Source organism: Onychostoma macrolepis, chromosome 21 (genome assembly GCF_012432095.1).
Source record: "Onychostoma macrolepis isolate SWU-2019 chromosome 21, ASM1243209v1, whole genome shotgun sequence".
NCBI classification, from domain to species: domain Eukaryota; kingdom Metazoa; phylum Chordata; class Actinopteri; order Cypriniformes; family Cyprinidae; genus Onychostoma; species Onychostoma macrolepis.
Window position 1 is genome coordinate 27193219 of NC_081175.1, and position 27872 is coordinate 27221090.

The window sequence follows — 27872 nt, forward strand, 5'->3', positions numbered from 1 at the left end:
AACAACAAGAGTAAGATACACTTGGACTTAAAACAGTAAAACTGAAACTCAGTGTCCTAGTGATGCAAGCTGAAACAGCTAAAGAGTCAAGGACATGTTTAATTGCATATTTATAATTTGCATTTCAGTAAATTAATGTTTTTTTTAGTAACAATAAAACATGCACTGTGCATAAATGTAAAAAATAATTTGTGGAATCCATTTAAAGCTGCTTTGATTCTAAGAGGGAGATACATTTAGTAGCTATATATATCACCAAAAACTATAACTTTTCTCTGTGTATCATCAATGGTTGTAAATGACAATGACAAATGACAAGAGGGGCCTACTTTCTCTAAAAAAATCATGCAATCTGCCTTTGATTGCAACTAATGATGAACTCTATCATATCAACACCTGCGACTGTACTGCATTTTGAATGCTTTCTTTAGCAAGTTGCCAAAATATTACTATTCTTCATTCATAATTCAATTGATAGCAAAGAACCAGGAAATACATTATTTTATAGTGGCTGGGATGAATAGAGAAATCAAGAATCAAGAAACAATTTTTTGCTTATTCATTATGTAAACCAAACAAATCCCAAAGAACCAAACCATGACTGCTGGGTTTTAATGCATAAGCTAAAAGCTGTTCTTGATGAGTATGATATTCATGATAATTCCTCATAATTTATTTACTTATTTATTTAACAGGGACAATGCAGAATAATATGAAAGATGCTCTACTTACAGGCCTCTAGCCAATGGCTAATTTGCAGCCCCAGTCCCAGTCCCTGGTTAAGTCATACACATTATAATGTCTTAAATGAGTTACCGCTTTGAGTTGTAATTACTGCCTATGTACTCCAGGTGGCTCTAATGCCCACATATTCCGTAATGAACGTTTTCTGTTCTGCACTTTTAAAGATCCGAGGGCGTGAAAAAAGAAATCTAGAGATATAGGTATATAACACAGTGAAAGTAACAATTAATCTATAAATAATAATAACAACAACATCAACAAGCTACATGAAATATAAGTAAATATTAAGATATAATTAGATGTAATAAAGTATAGAGCAATAAAACAGTCATTTAAATAACCATAAATAATAATCATTTGGAACACATTTTAATGACACGAATTTAATCGTATTGAATTTTAAGACGTGCAGCTGACGCATGACGTCATTTCCGGTTCTGCCATTTTGCGGTTGCGGATCGGTCTCGAGCTGCTGCTGGTGCGTTTCTTACCGAATACCGATAATATAGTCTTAACATTAAACCCCAGTTAAACCGGCAAAATGTCAGATTTTGACAGCAACCCTTTCGCGGACCCGGACTTCAGCAACCCATTTCAGGTAATGTTATTTCAGCGGTGTTTTTATTACAATGATTCAGCGTACCGCTTTTTGTGTGTTTTTTACAGATAAAGTCAATACCTTTTCTAGTCATTTCGATTTCGTCCATATTAAATAAAGTCATTTAATCCTAATATCTTAAGTGAAAAAGACAGAACCTTTTTTAACCAGTCAGTTGTGTGTGAATGTCATTATTGGGTCTTTGTATTTGTTTGTTAGATTTCTTATTATTACTGGGTGTCTGAAGCGGATTATGTGCCTAGTTTTATGTTATTAGTCAGTCCAATGCACTAAAAATTACATTTGACCACATCAACATATTTTCTTTAATGGCTTTGTTATAATTATTAAGACAAATGAGGCTTTAATTCTGGGGTTGGTTTCTAACCTGGGCTTCGTTTGCCATGTTTTGGGTTGTATATTATATTTTTAGTGTGTGTTATCTAGTGAATTATCTGCTGTTATTGAAGCTATCAGTGTGTGAGATGAACATGATCCCGTTACAGTCTGTGTGCACGTTTACACAGAGCTGAATGGTGATGTTTATGGTCAGTAAAGAATGGTGTGTGTGTGTGTGTTTGGGCTGCTGGGATGGATGGATGGATGTAGGCCGCCCTGTTTTGATCAGTGATATGACTGTGTGTGTCTGCGGCTTGGGTCAGCTGAGGGAATTAGATCCCTGACCGCCTGTTTCATTTTTTATTTTGTGCAGCTACACTGAGCCAAATGTGGAAGCATTTGTCGCCTGTGCACCTTGATGCACCAAAGCTGATGATTTGGTGAAGTAACACCGTTTTGTAATAAATTAATCCTATGAAGCCTACTCCATCATATATGATATTAATTTTTAGGCCTTTATATTACCAACATGATTAAAACTTTGCTGTTAAACCTGTTGCACCCAGTCTACTTCACACTCTAGCAAGCAAAAAGCCTTTTAATATAATTGTACAAACGTCCACCTTCAGCTCATACTTCATGTGTCTTTATGCTGAGAAATCGATGAATTTTTATAAAGCAAATGTAAGAATAACTTTGATATTGTTAGTAGTATTTCAAGATGAACACTTACTGGACTGAAGTTGATTATCTATCTTTTTTTTTTTTTTTTTTTAGAAAAATCTTCTTCAAATGTGAGTATCAAAAATTATCATAAGACTTTTGAGGAACATTTATTTGTTCATCTCTCAATCATTATTGTACTGAATTGCATTACAAGCTTTGATTAATGAAACTAAGCTTTTAAATATAATCTTAAAATATACTGTTGGGAAATACAGAGTGGCAAGTGATATTTATATGATTTTATGTAAGTCTTTCCTATACTCTTATAAGCATTTCATTGATTTACATTACAAGCAATCAGAATTTATAATTTTATGTCCAGATAAATATCAGCACCAAATTGCATATTTTTGCTCTGTTTGGGCCTCTGAATATAGTTGGTGTTTTTCCTCCATATTCTCACTATATCATACTGTTATAAACCATACAAAGCCAGATGTTTCAAATATGATACTTAACACAAAAACATATGCAAACTATGCAAATATATTTTGTCTAACGGTGCAATAAACTGTTCAATTTTTAAAAAAAAGGACTATTATTTCATATGTCAGGCTTCACAGGTTAATACACAAAGGCCATCTGCCTTGAGTTTTTCCTCCTTTGTTTTCCTCTCTCTTGTAGTCTCTGGGGAGAGTCTGTATATTTGACATTACAGGTGTTGTAGACTCACAGGTGGGATCGGACCCATCTTGGAGGTGCAGGGGGACAAATGCAAATTCATGCACAGCAGATTGTGGCCTTTGTTCGGCCAGATAGGACATGATCATTTAGACCTCTTAGAGTAAGAAGCTTTGCTTTTGATCACCCAGGTCTCTCTCTTTTGCTCATTTCTAATATCAAACCACCCACGTTTATATACACACACACACACACACACACACACACACACACACACACACACACACACACACACATATCATAGCCTAATCATCAGCAGCAGCAGTTTTCCTTCTCAGAAGTGTTTCTATTAAAGCATACCTCTTAAGCCATCACTAAACTCAACTGGTCAGACGAGGTATTTCGTTAAGTGATCAGCAGTAATGTTATGCGGTCCGTCATGGAGTTGCCGTGGTAACTCAACACTGTAGCCGACCGACTGTAGCGGCACGTCTCAATAATTAATGCGGCCTCCTGATTGCATTGTGTTTCTGACTTACGTCTTCAGTGTATATAGACCGTCTTGAGCTTGTAGATTCTTATTGTCTTGATTAATTTGCTGGTTTTGCTTCCAGACCTCAAAATAAAGCAGACATCAGCAAACACCTGACAATGCTGGGTTTGGTGTTTTCCAATCAGCATGCAGACAATGGCATCTCGGTTGAATGCTGTTATTTATGCTGCTGTTATGATGCCAGATGTTGGTGGAATTAGTTCAGAACATTTAAAAAGACATGTTTGATTTGTTATAGCCTTTACATAGTGACCGTTATATGAACTTTCAGGTGTATTGGCTAATTTATAAAGGCTTTGAACTTGGCTTATCCAGATTTTTGAGCTGGAAGAATTCATTTTCAACCTAGTATTTGCATATCAGGGGCTGTTTAGATTTAATTATCTTTCTATAATGAAGTAATTGTGAATATAATATATAGTATAGCCTCTCATGAAATTAAAAATCGGTCTGTATGTTTTTGATCTCATTGGGATTTCTTTTCTTTTTTACTTTTCTTTTTACAATTAAAAAAAAAAAAATGTTATGCACACGAGGCGTATGCCAAATTTCTGTAATTTTATCTGCGTAATCTCCACCCCTTTCTTACATTCGACTGCAAGCTTGTATTCATATCTCCCTCCATCCAGTTAACCACCAATGAATTGAACCATGTCCCTCCCCTACATTTTGGGCCCTATCATACACCCGGTGCAATGCGGCGCTAAACGCGACGCAAGTGTTTCTTGCTAGTTTCAGCCTGACGCAGTTATCATTTTCACATCCTGTGCCACGTTGTTTAAATAGCAAATGCATTTGCACTCATTTGTGCGCTCATGGGCGTGCTGGTCTGATAACGAGGTGTGTTCAGGCGTATTGTTGGTGCGTTTCTATTTTGAGGCAACTGAAATAGACTGCACCATTGACCAACTAAAACCTGGTCTAAAGTCAATGGCGCAGTATTTATTTATTTTTTGTTATTTAAAGAGCGTTAGTAATATGCACCTATAGGCAGGTCACGCGTGTACTCTCTTATTACACAAACAGGGATGCGCAGCAGCACACAAACATGTCAAATATAAAAAATTAAAGGATTACAATGTGAAAGATTATTATTGTGTAGGCTACATAAATATAAAAATGCCTACAAGCCATAATGGATAGTGTATGTATCAGAATGAGGCTATCTATTTGCTCGCGCACGAGCAGCTCCGTTTCCTCTCTGGAGACGCGTTCAGTTTTGTGCTTGCAAAGTCCTCCGTGTAAATAGCGAATCCGCCATGGCGCGAGTGCAGCTGGCTCTTAAAGGGAATGGGAGATGAGACTCTAATTGGTTTATTGCACTTTATGCCCAAAAACAAACCCATTACTCATTAAGAGAATAGGGACAACCCTTTTAGACCATGCGCCGGGCGCGCCGACTGTTTTTCCCATCCTTAAACTAGCAAAAGTGGATTCGGACACGCCCTAAGTGCACCTGCGCCGTGCGCTTTAGACCATTTGCTTAGATCGTTAAAAAAGGGCCCAATATCTTTTGCAATAATTGGTTTCATTTAGACATACGCAAAAATACGGAAGAAGTGCTCTGTCACTACTTTAAATCTCAACTTAAATTTAATAATAAATGTCATATTTCCATGAACAATAAACTGTTTTATAACAAATCAGGCATGTTATAAAATATAGCAGATTTAGTTGATGAATAATTCACCCAAAAATGAAAATGTTATCTTTATTTACTCTCCTTCATGTCATTCTCAGCCCATATGACTTTCTACCTGAAATAAAATTAAGTGGAGCATGAAGTTTAACATTAAAGAATTTTACAGTTTTATTTATTTATTTTTTTATACTATTCCTGCTATTTACAGTTTGCATTCTTGAATTTGGCAGACACTGTTATAACAGCACTGGAAATGTTTTTATTTTTTATTATTATTGGAGTACATTTTACAAGACTATTTAAGTCTTTCTACTTCAAAATGTAATGTTTAATTCAACGTGCTTCTTTGTTATTGTAAATTCACAAGAAATTTCTGAAAATTGTTTCTAAAATCTTAAAAACACCTTGAACGAGAGAAATAAATATGTCTCATTCTTGAACAAAGCTTTCTTTTGAATCAAATCTTTTCAGAGAATCATTTCAGCTCACAAGGGGTGCATTATGAGTGAATAATGACTCAATATTCAAAGTCATGCAGGTCTGAAATGCCGTGAGGCTGCTAAATGATGACAATTTTTATTTGTTAACATCTCCAGAAAAGACAAATGCTTTGAGTTTGGAGGATGAGTCATTCCTCACCAGAGTCTGGCAATCATTGTTAAACATTTCTGACTCTATAAGGCAGTTCCTTAATGAAACCACAGAGCAAACAGTCTTTATCCTGGATGAGATCCTGGTAGATACGACTCTCGCGTTGTGCTGAAACAGTCTGAAATGATGCAGCCTCATCAACAAGTAGGTGTGCTGCAGGATGTTGCAGAACCGCTGCATGGGTGTGTGTGTGTGAGAGACTAACTGAATGCACGCATGCATTTGGCTCTGACTGAGCACGTTTTACCTTATTACAGTGATTTCATAATGCAGCAGCTGTCAAACTCATAAAACTAGTCTGTGTGTGTGTGTCACAGCAGTAAGAAAGTAGGCTGTCTAAATGAGGTCCGTCTGATTCTGTCCGTCACTCAGAGATCGTAATGAGAACACGAGAAGAGAGAGAGAAAACTAATGGTCTGATTATGGATGTTTCTGGAGACGTGGGCCGCTCTGCAGATGCAGGGGAACCTATTACAGTGAGCCGCCGTCACCGTGTGTGTTTGCCTTCATTCACACTGTTTGTTGAGGGAGCGGTGACTAAGACCAGAGTGGTGTTATTTTAGTTTCTCTCTGAGTCACGCCTGTCATCGGCGGTGGAACGTTACTGTCACGGGACTCAGAAATGGTTTCACTGAATGAGAATTTCGTTAGTTTCTGTTCAGATCTTCTGATTTCTCAGAATGACCGTCTGTCTTTGAGCGACACTTTAGCTCTGTTTCAAAACCATGTCAGCTGTATTCTAAGGCAGCATCAGAACTGCAGTGAAGCCTCAAAAGTGACTGATTTGGAATGGCAGCAAACATAAATAGTGTGCCATACTATGTAGATAAGGAAAAGACAACAGTGTCTCATACACAAAGTGATTAAAAAATAAAAATGAATAAATATATTCACAAAAGATGCATAAGAAATAAAAACAACAAATGTAAAATACATATTAAAAATAAATAAAATGTACGTCAGATACATTTTTATATATGTGTGTTTGTATACTTTATATTAAAATAATAGGTGATTAAATAATCATAAAGTGTGCATAAGAAATGAAAAATAGCAAAAATACATAAATAAATAAAATGCACAGCAAATACTGTACACATACTTTTTTTATATTAAAAAAAGTTATTAAATCATGAAATGTACATAAGAAATGAAAAATAACAAAAATACAAACAAAAAATACATTAAATACTACAAATACACACACATTGGTTAAATAATAATCATTTACATAAGAAATAAAAAACATCAATAAATAAATACATTAAATACACAGCAAATGCTCTAAAAGTATGTTTAATGGATTTTTTTGTTTATATTTATTTTGAACTGAGCTGAAACATTGTTTATATCATGTTTATATGATGCCTTAAAATGCTGTTCAGGTAGGGAGCTTACGAGGTTTTGGACCAGAGATGTTGTGTCTCTGCAACAAGATGTTTTGTCACTTTCTTGTCAGAAAGAGTGGGTGGATAGATTTTTTTTCCTGCATTTTGCTTTCAATGATACTTGGACACAGATATTTCTGAAATATATTTTTACCTGCTAGATAGACAGGGGAGCAAGAAGCTGCATACTAATCTGAATACTGTAGTCCCAGATGCCATAGGTTCTGTTTTATTCTCATATTTTCTTTTTACTATTAACTTACCTTTGTCATATCGTTTTCTTATTTATCATTTCTTAATAATCTTTTCTTTTCTTTTTTTTTTATCTTGTATGTTCTTTGTAAAGAACTTTGTAACTTCTGTTTTAAAGTGTGCTTTACTTTCTCACTTACTTGCGTTCTTGTAGGTTTCACTTGCATATCTATAAGGTGACATTTTAGGTTTCTTTTGTCTTCTAGCCCACACAAAACTGCATCCTCTTCATTTATTCGCCTTAAATGTGAACATTCACAGCACACTCATTGTTCAGATGGCCTCTACAAGACAAATAAACCTGCGTGTAGACAGTCTTCTCTGCATTAACCGCGGATGTGTCACACCAGCCTTACACTTGGGTTTGTTTTGCATGTGCTTGGGAAAGTTTGCAGCAGTTATGTTTGCGTTGATCTGATTTGCACCGTTTTCATCTCAGCTGCCTGCATTCAACACTAATCTTGTTATTGTCTAAAATAAGCTTTCATTCTGTGAACACTCGATTGCTGTGCTTGTCGAGACTCAATGTACATCCTGAAATCATCTGTAGTCATGAAGAAACGCAGCACTGAAGGAGGTCAAACCCAAACGCGCTGCTGGGGTTGAGTTTCCCGCTTTAGAATCGGGTCACCGAATGCAAGCAGCCCCGATATAGAGTGATTCACAAGGACATATATGATGTAAATGGTTGTTTCTGTACTTTATCTTCACATTTTGGGTTACATGTTACAGTACATGTATCAGGTTCATGTATCATACGCTCAGGTAAACAAGTGGCTCACACTTGGAGTAGTTCACCCAAAATGAAACTTTGCTGGAAATGTGCTCACCCTCAGGTCATCCAAGATGTAGATGAGTTTGTTTCAGATCTTGTTCATCAGATTTTGAAAAATGTAGCATTCCATCACTTGCTCAGCAATGGATCCTCTGCAGTGAATGGGTGCCGTCAGAATGAAAGTCTAAACAGCTGATAAAAACATCACAATAATCCACACCACTCCAGTCCATCAGTCCAACATCTTGTGAAACCAAAAGCTGTAAGATTTTGTAAGAAATTAATCCATCATTAAGAAGTTTTAACATCAGATCATTGCTAAAATACGAGTCCATAATACATGATAATGCTTCCTCATGTGAAAAAGTCCATCTCCTGTTGTCCTCTCTTACATCAAAATCCCCCCACATATTTGTTTAGAGCTGTTTTGGTCTGTTTTGGCTTGTAAACAGTGTGCGATCTGTGCAGATTTCTCTCCTGATTCGGAGCAGACAACATGTTCATTGGAGGAAACAGTGTTAAGAATAGAGAACTCATATTTTAGCTGGAAGCAACAGATTGTTTCTTACAAAAACACAGTACAAGATGTTAATTTTCACTTCACAAGATGTTAATTGATGGACTGGAGTGGTGTGGATTGTCATGTTTTTATCAGCTTTTTTGACTCTCATTCTGACTGCACCCATTCACCCACTACTGGACTAAGAGTGAGTACATTTTCAACAAATTAAAATTTTTGGGTGAACTATGCAAATTGAGATAAAGCGTTAGTGTGCTGCTTACATGGATGATTATTCTTGTTTTGAATTTTGAGACACACCTATAATGCCTAAAAATGCTTCCTAGGCAGGCAGTTCACTAGGTTTGGAGACAAAGACATGTGTCCATGTCAGGTGATCACAGAGTGTGACATCAGACTTCACTGTCTCACAGTGTGTATATGATAATACTGAAGACAAAGACAGTGTCTTCCTGCTAGTACAAATGTATATGTGTGTGTGTGTGTGATTATCCCATGAAACATTCATTGTTATACAGACTGAAATATTCATGGCTCTGGAGTCCTGACAGTCTGCCAGCCGTACGAAACGGATCCGCCTCAGGAGCTGAGCACTGCATACTGGGGCTGCTATGGAAACAAGGGATGGTTTAGTGTGTGTGTGTGTGTGTGTGTGTGTGTGATGTTGTAGTTAACGTTCTTTGGACCTTGTGTGTTAAATGAACTTCTGGTTCAGTCAGTGAGGGAATAGTCAACTATCTTTATCCAGAAACACAGGAGTTTAATGAAGGATCTTTCCTGCTGTGTGTTTGGAATTAATACTAGTGTGCATCAGAACTGCCTAATGTAAAAAGTAGTAGGCTATGAAAGGATAAATGTTATTAGTATAAGTCTGAATGAATATAGTAAGACGCATACAGGATTTTTATTCCAGTGATGACTTAACATTTTCCGGGCCAAGTACTGCGTCAGAAGGAGATTCCAGTTTATTCGTCACACTGAAGTCGGGGTCAAGTCAGGTGCATTGCATTTTGTGATACAGTATTTCACATTGTGTGTTGTGTTCTACTGTATACTGGCAATACCTGACAAATGATCATTATTAATAATAATAACAATGCATGTTTTTATCGTTGCAGCAATAAAAGAGTGTGTTGATATTCTGTCTGTTGATTAATATGGAGACTATGCAGAAATATTGCTACTATAATAATAATAATAATAATAATAATAATAAAACGTCTGGTAACCAATATCCAGAATTTAAAATATTTAATTATTTTATTTATATATGTATTAGGATATTATTTTATTATTTATAATCATAATAATAATAATAATAACAACAAATATAATAATGTTTCATGCAAATATATATTTAAAAATATATTAAAAAGTATTTTAATTAAGGATCCCCGAATAATTAATTTAAAAATTTATTTATATAAGTATTATTATTAGTGTTGCTATTTATATTATTATTATTAATAATAATAATATATGTGTATGTTTTATTGTTGTAGTGTATTGGTTAACAAATAAATAAAAACAATGTATTTTAATAATAATAATAGAAATAAATTGAATAATAATAATATGTCGGGTAATCAATATGCAGAACTTAAAATGTTGCTTTAACCTTTGGAAAATCTAATTGGTGTAGTATTGGTCATAAAGATCTTTGCTCTGAACCCAGGGTAGATCTCTTCCCCTCATCTATTTATAGCTTTTGCTCTGTGTTAATTACTGGAATCAGGCAGGAGAAAATTACAGCTTCTGTCTGATATTCCTGATGTTGTGGGCTGTGGAAACGGAGGACAGAATGTGTAGTATTTCCTCAGCGAAGCGTGACATAATGTTTGTTTGCATTTTCTCTGTTCTTTGCTTTAATCTGATGCCGACTCAGCACTGGGCGTCAGGATTAGTTTGGCTCACTCCGGAGTTCTCCGACATCTGTGTGACATTAGTCCTGATAATCATGCCTTTATCAGCAGCACGTGAGGGGAAAGTTTGAGTTTGTTTAGATCTTAGTTTATGGCTGTTTTACAGCAGCAGTTAATATGTTGCAAATGTCATGTCAAAATCATAATGATTTCTGAATGACTTGTTTTGTGCAGTTTAGGTTCAGCATGTGTGTAAATAAGACGAGGTCATGCACACACAAGTTTAGCACACATGCAACACAAACTGTACAGTTATGGATATAAAAGTGTTTTTATCTACTGTATACACTGTTCAGTTCCATAAAGCCAAACCAAACATCAGAAGAAGCTTTATTAGCTAAGTGCAATCACACAGACACACAAAGAATTTGTTTTGGTTTACAGGAGCTCTGAGCAATTGCCTAAATATGCAAGAAGATGCATAACAAGTAGATCTGTCTCTTCTAGACAGCAAACCTACCCCCAGTCTGTGCACTAAACGTCTGATGCATTTCACGTGCAAAACTGGGAATCGCTTTCTTCATCTAGTTAGCACTGCTCTGATTGGCTGAATTTACTCAGGGTTTTTTTTTTTTATCAGTCTGTCTGTTGTCAAAGTCGTGTTGACAAAATAGTGTTAGTCTGTCAGTTTTTTTTTTTTTTTTTTTTGTTCAAGAATCAGTCAAAACGTAATATTTTTTTTCTAATAAAACCATGCTGTATCTGAAGAGCAACTTCTGAAATTTAAAATCCCACATGAACTACACCAAAAAAAAAAAAAAAGTGCTATATTGTCTACTCTATACATACCCTTTGTCTAATTATTTGTTTCTTTATTTAAACAGTTATGTCTCAAAAGTATTGTAAAAAAAAAAAAACAAAGGAAAAAGATTTGTATTTTGAGGGTCTTAAAACACTCTCTTTCTAAAATCTATGCGGTTATTACATATTTTTATGTATCTTTTTAACCCTGAAGAGGTCTATATTTTTCCTTTTTGTTGAAGAAAATATAGAGAGGTTTTGGAAATAGTTAATATTTTTAAAGTGCATTTTAGTCTTGTTTTTTGTCAATAATATTGCATGTTGATATAGTCACAGTTTAATGTGTTTAATAATGTTTAAAGTGTTTAATGATACTGATGTGTTGTCGTTTACGTCTCATGTTGCTCATGAAAAAAAGGTCATCAACACATGTTTTCATCATAGTTTTCATTAACAAAATTGACACTATTAAAATGTACCAGGTTGATTGTCAGGTTTCTGTTTAGAAAACATAAACAAAAGTCAGACAATTAGATTTAAAGCTTATTAGTAAAAGTAAACTGAATGCATTTATACAGGTGTGTGCAAATTGTGTAAAAAAAAATATTTAGGTGAAATATCCTGAACAGTCAAATACTTACAGGCAGTTTTCTCCCTCTGTGTTTTTTGCAGGATCCATCAGTGACACAAGTAACGCGGACTGCCCCACCTGGCCTGGAGGAGTATAACCCTTTCACAGACACAAAGCCGGTGAGACGCTCAGGACAGAGACAAACTCACTCTTATATGAGATGCTGTAAATGTACAAAATGAACAAGTGTACAGGTATCCTAAGGACAATAATAATTAGAACGGCTTGAAAATACCATCCGCCAACACACTCTGAGAAAAGAGAGCGAGCGGGAAGCTGGCCGTCTGTGTTTAGAATTGCTTTTACATACCAGTGTTATTTTGGTAGTATTGAGAAACTATTATAGTTTTTATTAATATTTTTTAATTAAAAAAAAAAATTTTAACTTTAAATTTAATTTGTGTTTTTGATTTTATGATGATGATATTTTAAAATATTTCTATATAGTATTTATTATTTTAAGTTAAAGTAACTGAAAATGAGAAATGTCGGAAATTAGTTTTATTTGATTTAATTTCAAGTAACAAATGTTTTATGGCTTTAGTTTTAGTTAACTGTAATAACACATATAAAAAATACTACCTACAATTGGAGAATAGTGCATTATGCAACAGATTTTTATTTAAAAAAATGTATTATATATCTCAGAAATATATTTATATGATGTTCATATAACTCTCAGAAATAAACAGCTGATTCAATCCAGTTTTTTAAAATGAAAATATCTTGCAATCGAACAATGAGATTGCGGCTGATGTTAATTTCTTTCATCACGCTGGTAATGGAAGGTCAATTCGAGTACATTGCATTGTGGGATACAGTATTTCATGCCGCGTGCTCTGTTTTATTCTGCACGTTTTGCCAAATGTTGTAGGTCATCCAAATGTGTGTATAAGGTGCGCTGTAAACATTCAGACTTAGTTTGAGTAGTATGTTTTTTCTGATCAAGAGAGAAATGCAGGCGAGGAAACAAACAGCATGCATACAGTACCAACAAATAACATCATTCACAGTGTGGTATAACTAGTGAAGCTGTACCAGCGTAGGGCTCGCTGCCCAGAACAGCCCACACTTACAGCACAAACCCGTCAGATTACCAGTCAGCCGACTGAACGCTTTTATATTACATTTTCCCCTTGCCTTAATTGTGCACATGAATTGCTTCATTTCTAAATGATCCACAACATTCAAAACACTGACACATTCAGTCTGTATTTATGAATGAAAGGAAAAGATGTTATGTTGGTATTATGTTGCACATGAGGTGAAAGCGTGTGGTGTTTTGGACTACAGTGTCTCACATTTTATTTTGTGGCATTACAGGTCCCGCCAGGCTCCGCCCCTAAATCAGTTCCACCCACAGCCAACACACAGCCGGCCATCATGAAACCCACCGAAGAACCGCCAGCTTACACTCAACCTCAGCAAACACAGGTACATGCACCTCACTTTATTCTTTACTCAGTTCACTTCAAATGGAAGTATAGCAGCCAAAGAAAAAGTTGATCTTGTAAAAGTTATCTAAATTGTTCTTTTGACATGGCACTAATGCTCTCAGGGGATGAGCAGTGCTTTATAGAAGGTTGCATCGTGTTCCTTTCTAATATTACGATGGTTTGGCTAGGGCTGCATGATTAAGGGAAAAAAATATAATTTTTTTTCTTTATGTATTGTTAAAAAGCTTTTCTCTGCTTGTTATTAGGGCTGCATTGATTTGGTCAAGAATTTTGTGATTATATATCAACACAGCTGTAATTGTATTAGTATTATTAATAGTAATATATTAATAGCTGTAAAATAAAAATAAAAATTTTTCAAGAAAAATAATAATGTAATTTCATAGTACAATCTGTAAAATTACAATAGTAATATTTAGGGCATTTTCAAATATCAAACCAACAAACTTTTATTTTGTTAAATCTGCAGTGAGCCCTTAAAGCTTCTCTTTTGTTAACAACAGCCAGGATTCAGTGCAAGTTGATGAGCTGCTCATGTGTAAATGAACACAGTGCAATGTTTCACTCTGAAACACACAGCACATATTTTTTTTAGATATATTGCAGCCTTTGCAATTTGATAATCGCACTAAGCCATATCACAGTTTCAGTTTTATTCCAATTAATCATGCAGCCCTAGTTAGAAGAAGACTACTGGGCACTCTAAATGTGTTTCCTGTTCATTTATACACACTGAGGGATGAGTCTGAATTGTTTTATGTGTTAATCGACTGCATAAAGTTCCTTCAGAAGGACTTTCTGAAACCTTAAACCCCCGTTTGTGTCCGTGTGAAGCACAATCCCTGATGCAAACGTTGATGTCAGAGGGTATTTGGCATGGAAAATCCTCCTTGATTTCACAGAAATATCCTCAGTAGGACAACAGAAGCTTCCAGCAGGCAAGAGCTGCGATCCGGTCTGCTTACGAGTGGGTTATACTGTATAATTCAGCATGCCTGAGGAACAGGGACGCCTCGCTCCACACATATGGACACACAGGCACACTTTGGGTGTGCGTCAGATGACTCGCTCGGGCTCCACGCGTGACGTCAGATGCTTTGAGTTAGGACACAACAAGGTGATCCAGATCTTCAGGAGGAGGCCGAATCTGAAGCTGTTGTTGTTTAGCTCAGGGTCTGTCGTATTAGTCTTCAGTTTGTAGCAGCGGAGAGGAATTGAGCCTCAGGGTGACAACAGAAGGCTTGTTAAAGGACTTGTTGCCCAATGGCTTTATTAAGCCGTGTTTGTCACATGATGCTGCCTTCAGGGAAAGCTTGGGATTTCTGAGCCCTTAAAATGACCCAGAAACAAGGGCAGAATGCGTCAACAGATTGGCTTAGATAAGAGTGATTCTTAAAATTATAATCTGTCATAACTGGGACGCTGGTGTAATGAGTGCAGGATGTGTCGCCGCTATGAGGACCGGTGCGGTCGAAGCGTCTTTTCAGCAGTATTCATTCATATCATTCATGCAAAAGTGCTTTCAAACTCTACCGTGTGTGTTTGCTAAACAGTATGGAGTGCAAACAATGAACTCTCACATCCCACACAGTATTTACATTATAACCAGTTCAGTTTATGGAAGTAAAAGCTTGGAAAGTTCACTGTAGCGTTCATATTTATGACCAGCTAAAAGTCAAGTTAATCTCACAAGCGGTTTAGTTCCTTACCTGTGATATTGTATCCGACTCTATGAAGTAGTCCTTAAAGGTGAGTGACGGATCAAAACTTTTAGATTTCATCACTTGGATTCAGCGATTGTGGTTTTATAGAAGAGCTTGTGACTGTTGGTTATATTTGGTAATATGTTTATTATATACATAATAATCAGAAATGTTCCTTGAGCACCAAATCAGCATATTAGAATGATTTCTGAAGGATCATGTGACACTGAAGACTGGAGTAATCCCAGCAATAAATTACATTTTACAATATATTCACATAGAAAACAGTTATTTTAAATTTGTAATATTTCACAGTATTACTGATGTACTGTGTTTTTGATCAAATAAATGCAGCCTTGGTGGGCAGAAGAGATGGTAGCATAGCTTTACATACTCATACATAAGCCTTACATAAGCCATAATCAGTTATCATGTAGGTAGTCATATTCAAATTTGCAGTGTATAACGACACACCAGATAAGATACGCATTGAATAAACAAGACAAGACTTGTATTGTCAGTCAGACAGTGATCGGCCCTCACGGGTCTGAGTTTCAGATGTGTTTGTGATTTGGTTCTGACAGCTGTGTCTCCAGAAAATGCCTTTGGTGTGTTTGTAGGTTGACTCTCCTAAAGTTAGGTTCTGCTGTGTCTGTAAGCAGAATTACTTTGTGTTCATAACCGCCTTGTGTCTGTGTGTGTAGGATCAGGCGCGAGCCCAGGCGGAGTTATTGAGGAGACAGGAAGAGCTGGAGAGGAAAGCCGCTGAGCTGGACCGCAGGGAGAGGGAGATGCAGTCTCTCAGCGCATCAGGTGGTGAGTTATTAGCCTCGCGTCAAGCCTGTCTATGCTGCATCGCTTATTCTGGTCAGAAACCGCCCACTCAGACAGGACGTTACTGACATGTCAAGTCACCTACCACTGTTAGGTACTTTTACACAACAAATGAAATGATCATCAAATGAAGATCAAAAGTCTTGTATTCTCCCTTAATCAGCAGAAGAACACCACAAGGTCATGATTCCTGTCTGAATCTGAGCCAGATTACATCGATTTGTTCAATTCTCAGCCAATGTGCATGACATTATTTTATGCCTAATCATGATTTCCAATTTTTCCACTACTTTGAAGATTTTAAGTTAAATCATAATTTTTTTTATTTTTTTTTTTACTTTTAACATTTGACTGCTTTTGTTTTTTGATAAGTGCTTTAAAGCTTATGCATATATAACTTGAAAAAACTATGTAATGAGAAGGTTTTATTGATATTTTTGAAATCTTAAATAGTGGAAAAACTGAAACTGTGATGAGAAATAAGAAATAAATATATAACTAAATTAAGAATTGTGATTTTCAAAAGGTGTGATTTTCAATCTTGTTAAAAGGGTTTAAATTCTTTTGTATAGACTAAATTTAGTAGTGAAAGTGATGCTTATTATGAAAAAAGGTAGGCAAATTTCAAAAATTCAAGAGTTTTGAATGTTACCATATTATTACCATGTTATTACTGCAGTTACCCCTTTTTATTAATTAAATAAAATCAGAAATTCTTTGAACTTTATTATTGTATGACATTTATAAGAACACGTAATGTGAGAATTACCCATATTAACTCTTTCTTTGGAATGAATGGAATTTAATTCAGTTTAATTCACTCATGATTGCTCAGAAAGTTGGTATTTTCAGTTATGTATAAAGATCTTACATTTATTTTAATTTATATCATTACTTAAATGTAGTAGTGGAAGTGATGCTTCTTAAAAAAAAGTGTAGGCAAAATAAGATGAGGCTTTAGCCTACACCTTTTTTGATTAATATGTAAAATTATATACAAATATTATGAAATTGAATGAGAACTGAAATAGATTCTTGATGAATTGAAATTTCAGTCATTTTTGTGTGCAATATGCATCAGCTGATCTGTAGACATTCGTTCTATGTTTGAGACAGTATTATGCTTGTCATCTCACACAATCAACTTTAGATTTAGTGTGATTTGCTGTCTCTGTGCACCAGGAGCAGAGGAAAAACAATTACTGTTCTGTTTCCTAGTTCTGTACCCCAGTTTACCACCTTTTGTCATCATGCTCCTATTGCATCATCCACCTCTTTCTTTCCACTTTTAATTGATTTTCCTGTTTCCTTCTTGTTTCTAAGGGAGGAAAAACAACTGGCCGCCCCTTCCAGAGAAGTTTCCGGTGGGTCCGTGTTTCTATCATGACATATCAGTGGACATCCCTGTGGAGTTCCAGAAAACCGTCAAGATCATGTACTATCTGTGGATGTGTGAGTAACTCTTGACCAATCCCATAATGCCATCAGTCCAAAAACAGTAACCAAACACACTGCCTGTGAAGGCCAGGCAACCACAACAGAGGTCAATTTACATATGCAGTATGAGTCTCAAAGCTACAGTAACAAATACAGCCTGTTTAATACAATGCTGGAGGTCAGACAAAAATGGAAAATGTTCATACTAAATGCTAAATTAGAAACCTTGAAATAATACATTAGAAACCTTGCCTAACATTGTAAATGCTCTTTTTTTTTTTTTTTTTTTTAAAGAAATGCTATAAAGCTGTAGAGTAAGTCAGTGTAATCCTCATATTTTCATCTTCCAGGTCCGTTTGAACCCGAAAAATTATAGAAAAAAGAGACTTAATATTTTTAAACTAAATAAGTTTATAAGCCATATAAGTTTAAGTTTTGAATGTTGCCATATTATTGTGGCATTTAGCCCTTTTTTATTAATTAAAAAATTAGAAATTCTTTGAAATTTAAAATTTACACATGAACCACATAAAAAAGATAATAAAAATAAGTAATAAAAATAAGAATATATTATTTGACAATCAGCAATATTAACCCCTTTGGAATGAATGGAATTTAATTACATTCCTTTAAATGTATAACTCCTGATCACTCAAAAACAATCCAAATTTATGAAACTTACCTATTTATTTTTAACTACATCTTTTTAGAGTAATATTCATTCTGAAAAGTTTTCAAACAAAACCTCATTTTACTCGCATGAACTTTCACTTTCAGATGCAAAAGTGATACATTTTTCATGCTGCAATTGTTAGGCGCACACATTCATTCATTCACAAAAAATTACATGGAGATGGCAAGTAACACATTGAATCAAATGTGGAATTTTGAAGTAGAAAATCTAAAATGGTATTTTTTTGAAAACCTACTTGAATAATCATGTTTTCCAGTGTCGTGTTTATTCACATGACTGTTGTTATTGTGTTGTTGAGTACACAGATGTGTCCGTCTGGGAAGCGCGTCTGGTTTTTGGTTTGTGTAATAATAGTGTAAACACTCTAGGGCTAAGTGTAAACACTGGAGTGCTGCTGTCCTGTAGAGTTTAGCTCCAACCCTAATCAAACACACCTGAACAAGCTAATCAAGGTCTTCAGAATTACTAGGGCTACAGGCAGGTGAGGTTTTCTTCAGGGTTGGAGCTAAACTCTGCAGGACATTGGCACTCCAGGACCGACATTGCCAATCCCTGCTCTAGGGAAATGAAATCTTCAGTCTTCAGTGGTGTTTGTGCTTCCCAGAGAAACTGGTGGTCTGTTTGTTGCGTTTACTAGACAAGATCAGTCACATGATATTAGACGTGTCATGTGATGGAGGTATCATGTGATTAGTATCAGACTGGTGTTTAAGTTTCGCCTGATCTTGTTTTGTAGGAATTTGGAAGGGAATTGGGCAGAGAGCGACAGAGACACTTGAATAACTCAAGACATTCTTGGTAGTTGTGCAGTAAATGTGGTGAAATAACCGAAGGTGTTTTCTCACACTGCCAAATTCCACACCAAAACTGCTGAGGATGTAGACCAGGGGTGCCCACACTTTTTTGTGTGGGGATCTACTTTTCAAATGAGAAACTCACTGAGATCTACCAAGTGAAAAATAAATAAATGATAAAATACATATAAAATAAATAAATAAAAAGGATTGTTGGGGTGTATCTTTATATTGCATTAATAAATAATGTTCTAATCTTAGGGTGCTTTCACACCTGCCTCATTTAGTTCGGTTGAATCGTACCAGAGTTCGTTTTCCCTCTTGGTGCGGTTCGTTTGGGCAGGTGAGAATGCAGCGGGTGCGCACCAAAAGCGGACCAATCAAGCGTACCGAGACCCAGCTGAAGAGGTGGTCTCGGTCCGTTTCCAAACAAACTCTGGTACGGTTCGTTTAGGTGTGAATATGAACCGGCCTCGATCCGATCCAATTGCAGAAAGCACGCTCAGAAAACACACGCATAAGCTCGCGCATATAGTGCTGTTGTTTGCATTTCAATCGCTTAAATCACTTGTTTTCAAACCGCAATGCTTAAAAACGCGTGCCAATTATGAGTTTTCGTGACCATAGCGCCCACAGCAACATGACATGAGCGCACTAAATAGGCTAAAGCTTGCCGCAAAGCCCCAGCAAAAGTTACAATGAATGTGTCTGGGGGAAATAGTAAGGAGATATTTGAATTATTTATTAATAAACTAGTGTTTTCTGAGTCAGTGTCACAAAGATGAAGTTAAAAATCCTGACTCACCGTCTCCTCATTGGACACGCCTTTAGAAAGAAATGCATCTTTACAGATAATGAAAGAGTTTTTGTTTTGGATATGATTTATTTCGTTTTGTAGTAATTCAAAGCTTTCTATAGATATATTCATCATGTCTGTAAGTTACAGTTCATTTTTGACGGGAAGCGCATCCTATTAGTTTTCTTTATTTTAGAAGAGCACGTTTTCTTGATATTGTGAGTGCACAAATAAAAATATACCCTTTACAGTTCGAACGATGTATTATTATTACCTTTATGAGCAACAATTACGGCGATATGATGTTCTGAAGCGCTTCAGCTTCCACTCTCCGCACAAACGATCGGATATGCGCCTAGCGCACATTTATCTAGGTTAAATGTTTAAACTAACATTTTGATATGCTTTGAGTATTTCATATCTATAGATTTTATTTTTGGCAAGTCGTAATTACAACATTGTATGACATTGTCTCATATATGATGTTCATAAGTTGCTTCATATTGCGTTTTTATCTCATGACAGCAAATCAGTAAAATAATAAAAATTGCACTACGAAAGATCTCCATGATTAGCCTGTTTTTGCACTTCCTGTTTTTCCCTGCTTGAGAATTTCTGTCCAATGAACGGATGACCTTAGCACACGTGTGGTTTTGTTTACAATTTCTGGTTCATTTGCAAAAAGGGCAGTGTGAAAGCGAACCGCACCAAAAAAAAATTAAAAATTTTCTATTTGGTCCGGACCAAAGCAAGTGAACTATCGGACTTTCCTGGTGTGAATACACCCTATTAGTATCCCTGTAGAACCAGGCCTGCATTTACCTAAAGCAGTGGTTCTCAACCTTTTTTACTCCAAGACCCCCTCCTCTCCAAATCAATACTGCAAGCCCAAACTTTTCTATTCACTAAAACATTTTTATTTATTACTTTTCAATTACATGTAATTTTTTTTTAAACAAAACAAATTCAAGATACATTTAAACATTCCATGTTCTTTTTTGCAAACATAATATTCAAAAATGTCACTGCAGATATTCTAAACAAACTTAAAAGTATGTAAAGCTCCATTATACAATAATTTTAACATAAGCACAAGTCAACCTGCCATACCAAACAATACCACAGGGAGATGCCAAAGGACTGCATATAAACTACTATACGGGTCCATTCAGAATCACTAAACACACCAAAATACAAATGAAAAGTGAAACCATTCTGACTCGACGCCATCAGTGAATAGTTTCTCTTTAAGAACAAGCTGTTTGGAGCATCTTATGCCTGTATGTAGCCTACATAAACACCACTGATCCTCACAAACTTCTCCAAAACACGTGAGCATCTGTTCTAAAACACTTGCTGTATTCAACTACATGAATATACTGAGCTGTATTCAAGCAGAAATATGATGTTATAGTGATCAGTGCGCGGAGAGCACATACACGGTTCGTTTGCACATTAACGGACACAACGTGTGCCTAATGCACGATCCTGTATGTCACTGTAATCATCTTTACCTTGATTACAATCGTCGTCCATCAAAACTTTAGGCTACTAGTGTGACACTGGCTTCTTTTATCCAGCCGAGAGCTGTAGTTTGCGTATCATATGCTCATATAGCGGTATTGAGCCGCCGTTCAGTCTGTATTTCACACAGCGCGATGAGAAACGGTTTACTGCTGCGAAACACAGAATATCACAGTGGGGCTGTTATTTATTTATAGGCTATATATTTTTACATTATTTAACATATTAGTCATAACACTTGTGAATATATTATATTTAAGTTTTCTCTCGCGCCCCCCTGGTTGAGAACCAGACCTAAAGCGCGATCTACCAGCATTGCCTTTGCGATCGACCTATTGGGCACCCCTGATGTTGACAGACTCCATGACTCAAATTGAATGTATACTGTACAACTTGCAGGGCTATTACTTTTTTGCAGCAAGAGTAAAGCCAGTCCTATATTCTTAAGATAGGTTATGCACGGTGAACTATAATATTAGCCTGTCCAATCTGAGAATTATTGAGTGTAAGCCACACTTAAAATCAACCTTAAATTGACACTCTTTTAAATTGATAACATAATCGGGAACTTTACAATAAGGTCTCATTGTTAATAATAGTTTACTACATTAATTACTATGAACTAACAGTAAGAAATATATACACTTCTGTTCAAAATTTGGGGGTTGGTAAGATTTTTTTTAATGATTTTGAAAGTCTCTTCTGCTCACCAAGACTGCATTTATTTGATCAAAATGTGTAATAATATTGCAATTGAAAATAACTGTTTTCTAAATGAATATGTTGTAAAATATAATTTATTCCTGTAATGCAAAGCTGAATTTTCAGCATCATTACTCCAGTCTTCAGTGTCACATGATCCTTCAGAAATCATTCTAATATGCTGATTAGCTGCTCAAGAAACATTTCTGGTTATCGGTGTTAAAAACAGTCGTGCTCCTGAATATTTTTGTGGAAACTGTAATACATTCTTTCAGAATTCTTTGATAAATTTGGACCGCTTTAATTATTAACAGGTTCTTGGATGAAACATTCATACAACTTGTAAATTTCTGGGAAGTTTTATTTTCAGTTGTCATTTTCATTTTCACTATAATGTTTTGTTCTAGTATTAGTTTAGTTTTTATTTGATAAATTGTTAAAGGTTGCAAAATGGTAAGCACATTATGTACTTTGGATTTATTTTAATTAATTTGTTAGTTTTTAACATTTTAATCAGTTTTAGTCATTTTCATACATAATCTTTGCAAAGATTTCCCAAAGTTTCAACAGGTGTGTGCAAAAAATGGATTAAAGTTTCCTGAAAATAAATACTTTATAGTAAATGTCTTTCCCCATATTATGTTCTGTAAGAATAACAAATGAGTGATGTTTCTTCATTGTCTCTTTTCTCCTGTTCCTCTCTTGCAGTCCACACGGGGACGCTGTTTGCCAATATATTTGGCTGTTTGTCGTGGTTCTGTGTAGATGCGTCGAGGGGAGTGGATTTTGGTCTGGCCATGCTCTGGTTCATGCTCTTCACACCCTGTTCATTTGTCTGCTGGTACAGACCTCTGTATGGAGCGTTCAGGTACACACACACACAGAGTACCTTTATGAGGAACCATAACTATATGGGAAGACTATAACTGTTTTCTTTCTCTCTTTCTATAGGAGTGACAGCTCTTTTAGGTTCTTTGTATTCTTCTTCGTCTATATTTGCCAGTTTGGTGTCCATGTGCTGCAAGCCATTGGCATTACAGGTTGGGGAGCCAGGTGAGGAAACTCACACACACACACACACACATCAGAATCAGAAATTAACCCAGACAAAAGGGCAAAAACACTGCTGGAAGTGATAAAAATGCCCTAGATATTTAAAAAGTTGCCCTTATTAAGCATTTCAGTCTATATTTTTAAATACAGTCTAACATTTATATATTTTAAATGTATGTTTTTCTTAATGGGTGAAGATTTGTGAATTTTATTTTTTTAAATGAAGTGAGACCAGATTTATTTATTTATCAAAGATAAGCTCTTAAAACCTTTTTACAATTTTGTTGTTTATTTATAGTTCAGTTATTATATATAGTTATTTTCCACTTGTTTCTCGACACCAATATAGTTGTGGTTGCTGACATTTTGTTAAAATATAAACAATAGATTTTGTGACATATATTTTTATACATATTAATGATGCATTGAAGTGCTTCTAACACCAAATTTGTAGATTGTTGAATATGTAACTAAACGCAAATTAAATGCAAATGTTATTGAAAGGAAACAAGTAAAATCACTAAAAGTGTGGAAAAAGCATTCCCAGCAGCTTCAAAACTGGAAACAATAAAAATGTTAAAATCTACTACAGTGTAGAGCTGTTTAATTAAACATAGTGACTGGATAATTGTTAAAAATGTTTTGTTTGTATTTATTATATTAAGGTATTTTGTGCTTTATTTACAGCTACAGTTGAATAAATTTTTTTAGGTCATTTGATAATTTTTCACAATGATGAATTTTGTCATTTAATTTGCTCGGATGGATGACATGCTGATTTTTATAAGGGTAAAAAACAAAAACATTCCCATAAATGGCAAAAATGCAAATAAACCTTTTAAATCAAATCTATGTGGCAAATTAATGGCACTTGATAAAAATGTTAATTTCTGACACAGACACTTTCACTTTCCTTCCATTTCACATGATTTTTCCTTCCTGCATCACATTTACATTGTACCATTGTGAACGTTATGAAGACTGATCCGTTGTTTGTGTTTGTAGTGGCTGGATCTCAGCGCTGACCGGGCTGAACACAAGTATTCCCGTCGGCATCATCATGATCCTGATTGCTGCCCTCTTCACCGCGTCGGCTGTCATCTCTCTCATCATGTTTAAAAAGGTGCATCACCTTAAACAATTCATAACATATAAATGTAATATGTGCTTCACCTCAAATGCACTTACATAGACTTCAGAGCTTAACCAAAACAGTGTTGTTATCTAAAACAAAAACTGTTAAAAGTAATTTTTCTTCATTGAAATAAAGCTGAAATAAAATATAATTATTAAATTAAAAACTTCAAACTGAAAAAAAGAAAATGAAAATTAGAAATTGTGACTTGGCAACAAACTGAAATGAAATAAGTTTACGTTCAAAAATGACTAAAACTGTAACTAAAATAAAAAATAAAGTTAAATAGGAATATTTAAAAAAGCCCAAAAACTAATAAAACTTACAAAAGCACAACAAAATGACTAAAACTCCCATTAAAATTTAAATGAAAACTGAAAAAATAAATAAAAATAAACGAATAAAAAGGATAAAAGCACATAACAAATACACTAAAGTTTATACTATAAATATAAAAACTAATTCAAAATAACACTAAACCATAAACAAATTGAAAATTGCTTTTACAGTTTACTTTATTTCTACTGTTATTTCATTTTAACCAGGTTGGTTGTTATAAGTGCCTATACATAAAACAAGTTATTTCCAGTAAAACGTGTTTATTTGTATGTCCATGTGAATTAGAATTAGAAATTATTTGAAATAAAACAAGTTGAAGTATTAAAAAGAATAAAATTATAAGTGAAATAAAAAACAAAGCTAAATAAACTGAAAATATAAAAATAAAAGCTCATTTAAAATATTTAATCATTTAAAATAAATACTATAATAGTACAATAATAATACTAAAACAACACTGAACCATAAACCTATTGAAAATCTGTCAGTTTGAAGGAGTTTTAACTGGTTTTACAGTTTAGTCCTTCATTTCTAATTTTACTTTATTTTAAGGTTAGGTGTTAGTAGAATCAAACTTGCGTGTGTTTATTTGCAGGTTCATGCGCTGTACCGAACCACCGGCGCCAGTTTCGAGAAGGCGCAGCAGGAGTTTGCCACTGGTGTCATGGCTAACAAAACGGTGCAAACCGCCGCCGCTAACGCCGCCTCCTCTGCTGCCCGGGGAGCCTTCAAAGAGCAGATCTGATTGGTCCAGAGAACTCCGACTCCGCCCATGCTACTTTGACTCCGCCCTCTGCATTCCTCCTAACAGTCTTTACAGCCAATCATCAGCTCTGACTGGCTGTTCAAGACCACACCCACTCTCTTTGACTTAATGCACTCCTGTGACTGACTGAGACCCCGCCCACAGCCCCTCCCCTCCTGTCAATCAGCAGGTGTGCTCGCCTGTTCTTTAGTTGGAGTGTGTGTGTGTGTGTGTGGAACGCCTGTCTGTGTGTAAACAGCCTAAAGAGTCACTTTATATGTTCACATCACTGTTGGGTGTCAGTTTGTCCCTGTTAAATAACAGGAAGTGATGTCATCCAGTGTCCTTTAATGGGATCCTAAGAATGGTTTATGCCCTCACAGGTCTGTCTTACCGATAATCTCCGCTTAAACACTCGTAAAATCACACTTCCAGGTCACAATTAACCTCAAAATCAAAAGAAAATCAACATTTACGATATTTCGTCTAATTTTTGTGACAGTTGAGCATATTTAAATGGTTATTATTAACCATTAAAAAAATCAGTTTTGCGTTACATTCTGCTTAATTGTCACGAAAATGTCATAATGCAAATGCCATGTACATGAAATAATTTTTTGCATTACAAAATGTTTGCTTTTCTGTAGATTTTGGGGTATAACATGACATTTTGCATTCAAAAATACTCTTTTCTTTGGATTTTGGGTTTTAATATTACTTTTTTCATAACAAAATTTTGCTTATCTTTGAATTTTGGGGCATAATATGACCTTTTGTATAACAAAATGTGGCTTTTCATTTGATTTTGGGGGTATACCATGACATTTTTCATAAAAATTTGGCTCATCTTTGGATTTTGGTGTAAACTACGACCTTTTGCGAAAACAAAATTTGGCTTTTCTTTCAATTTTAGGGTATAATACAACCTTTTGTGTAAAAAAAAAATGCCATTTCATTGGATTTCGAACTATAACGTAACATTTTGCATTCAAAATGGTCACTTTTCTTTGGATTTTGTGGTGTAATATGACCTTTTCTTGGCACAATTTGCCCAACTATCGTTGTAAATGCTTCATCCTGCAAATGAGCCATCAGTACACAAAGACATCGATCAGATGTGACCGTAAACGCTCCACACGCAACTCAGAGGGTCTCTTTACCTGTAAATATATAAATATATATATATATATATTAAACCTGTATGATGACAAAGTATTGACTGATTTTAAACTCATGAATGATTTTCAGGCTTTCTGTTTTCTTTTTTTTCTTTCTAATAGAGTTGTTTTGGAATGGAAACTAATTCTTAAAAGCGTGAACCACTCAGGATAAATTCCTGCACATGCATGGGAAGCTTGCCGAGCTCTCTATAGGATAAACAGGAAAACACTTTTAAAATCACAATTAAAATCTGTGCATCGCCCCCGAACATCACTAACGGCACGTGGCATTTGTCCTGCAGATGTGTTTAAGACTGCCGTGCTGGGCCGTCCTGATATTGGATCCTGAATCACATTGTCCGTCGTCGTTTGTCGTTTGAAGCGTAGAGCTTTTTAAGTGACGTTTGTTTTCCTCTTTTTATCGACTGGAGCAGAGAACCTTGTAGCCTTGGTTACTGTCGCCAAGAGACAGCCAAGTTTTGCAATTATGGGATATGCATCAAGATGCAAATTGATCTTGATCTTAACCTTTCAGCAACACTCTGTGTGTGTGTGTGAGAGAGTGTGAATGTGTGTGTATGAGAGAACAAAATGTGTTCACCTATTTTCAGTATTGAGTTTGTTTGAGGTCTTTTTAATTTATAACTTTAAAGAAATAGTTCACTCAAAATGGTCATTTTTGGGTGAAATATTTCAATGTTCTTTATTTTGTTTAAAATGTCATTGAGCGTGTCATTTGTGTTCTGAATCTTTTTTCAGTCATGTACGGATCTATTTACACTCTCTGTGTGTGTGTGTGTGAGAGAGAGTTACTGCAAGTCGTTCTTCCTTTTATAAATAAATTTCAACAAATGGCACCTGAATGTTCCTCTATTTTTGTTTGTTTGAAAACGCTTTCATTTAAAACAGGAAAAAAAACACAAGAATCTATTGGGAGCGCGAGACGACAGATAAACTGACGTGACCTCTTGTGTTTGGTGCAATGGATCGTGGCTTTAAACTGTCTTTTTTTAATTAGTGATGTTAGTTGACGTAGTTGAAACACTGATACATGCGGTATGGATTGAAGAAAAAGCATCACTGGTTGTACTGCTACTACTACATTGACATTATTTAAAAGAGACGCGAGGGATATTTGTATATTTTGTATAACTAAAGGAACGGTGGCCTGTCGTCCTGAATTTCATTGTACTGTACAAATGCACTCCTGTCTCGCTCCCTTAGTCGCATGTTGAGTAGTTTGAGTTTTGTATATTTATTGTATTAACACAAAAATAAAATAAAAACAACATAAACCATGTGTCTTATTTATTATGTAATGATTTTCATTTCTGTCATTTATGTATGTGTATATCTGTAGTCTGTTATTGATTACAAATCAAATGATGAAAAATCT

At 35.3% G+C, this 27872-nt stretch overlaps 1 protein-coding gene across 2 annotated transcripts; it reads left to right on the forward strand.

The window, feature by feature from the left end:
• The first annotated feature begins 1173 nt into the window (after positions 1-1173).
• scamp1 (secretory carrier membrane protein 1) lies at positions 1174-27333 on the forward strand. Of its 2 annotated transcripts, none has more exons than XM_058758672.1 (9): positions 1174-1342; positions 12145-12222; positions 13427-13537; positions 15968-16079; positions 17421-17549; positions 22753-22912; positions 22996-23097; positions 24103-24220; positions 25167-27333. In XM_058758672.1, the coding sequence occupies exons 1-9, from the start codon at positions 1286-1288 to the stop codon at positions 25314-25316; spliced, it is 1017 nt and encodes a 338-aa protein (XP_058614655.1). In that variant the 5' UTR covers positions 1174-1285; the 3' UTR covers positions 25317-27333. The 2 variants fall into 2 exon arrangements, with proteins under 2 accessions (XP_058614655.1, XP_058614656.1); XM_058758673.1 differs by having other exon boundaries at positions 15968-16076.
• The last annotated feature ends 539 nt before the right edge of the window (positions 27334-27872 follow it).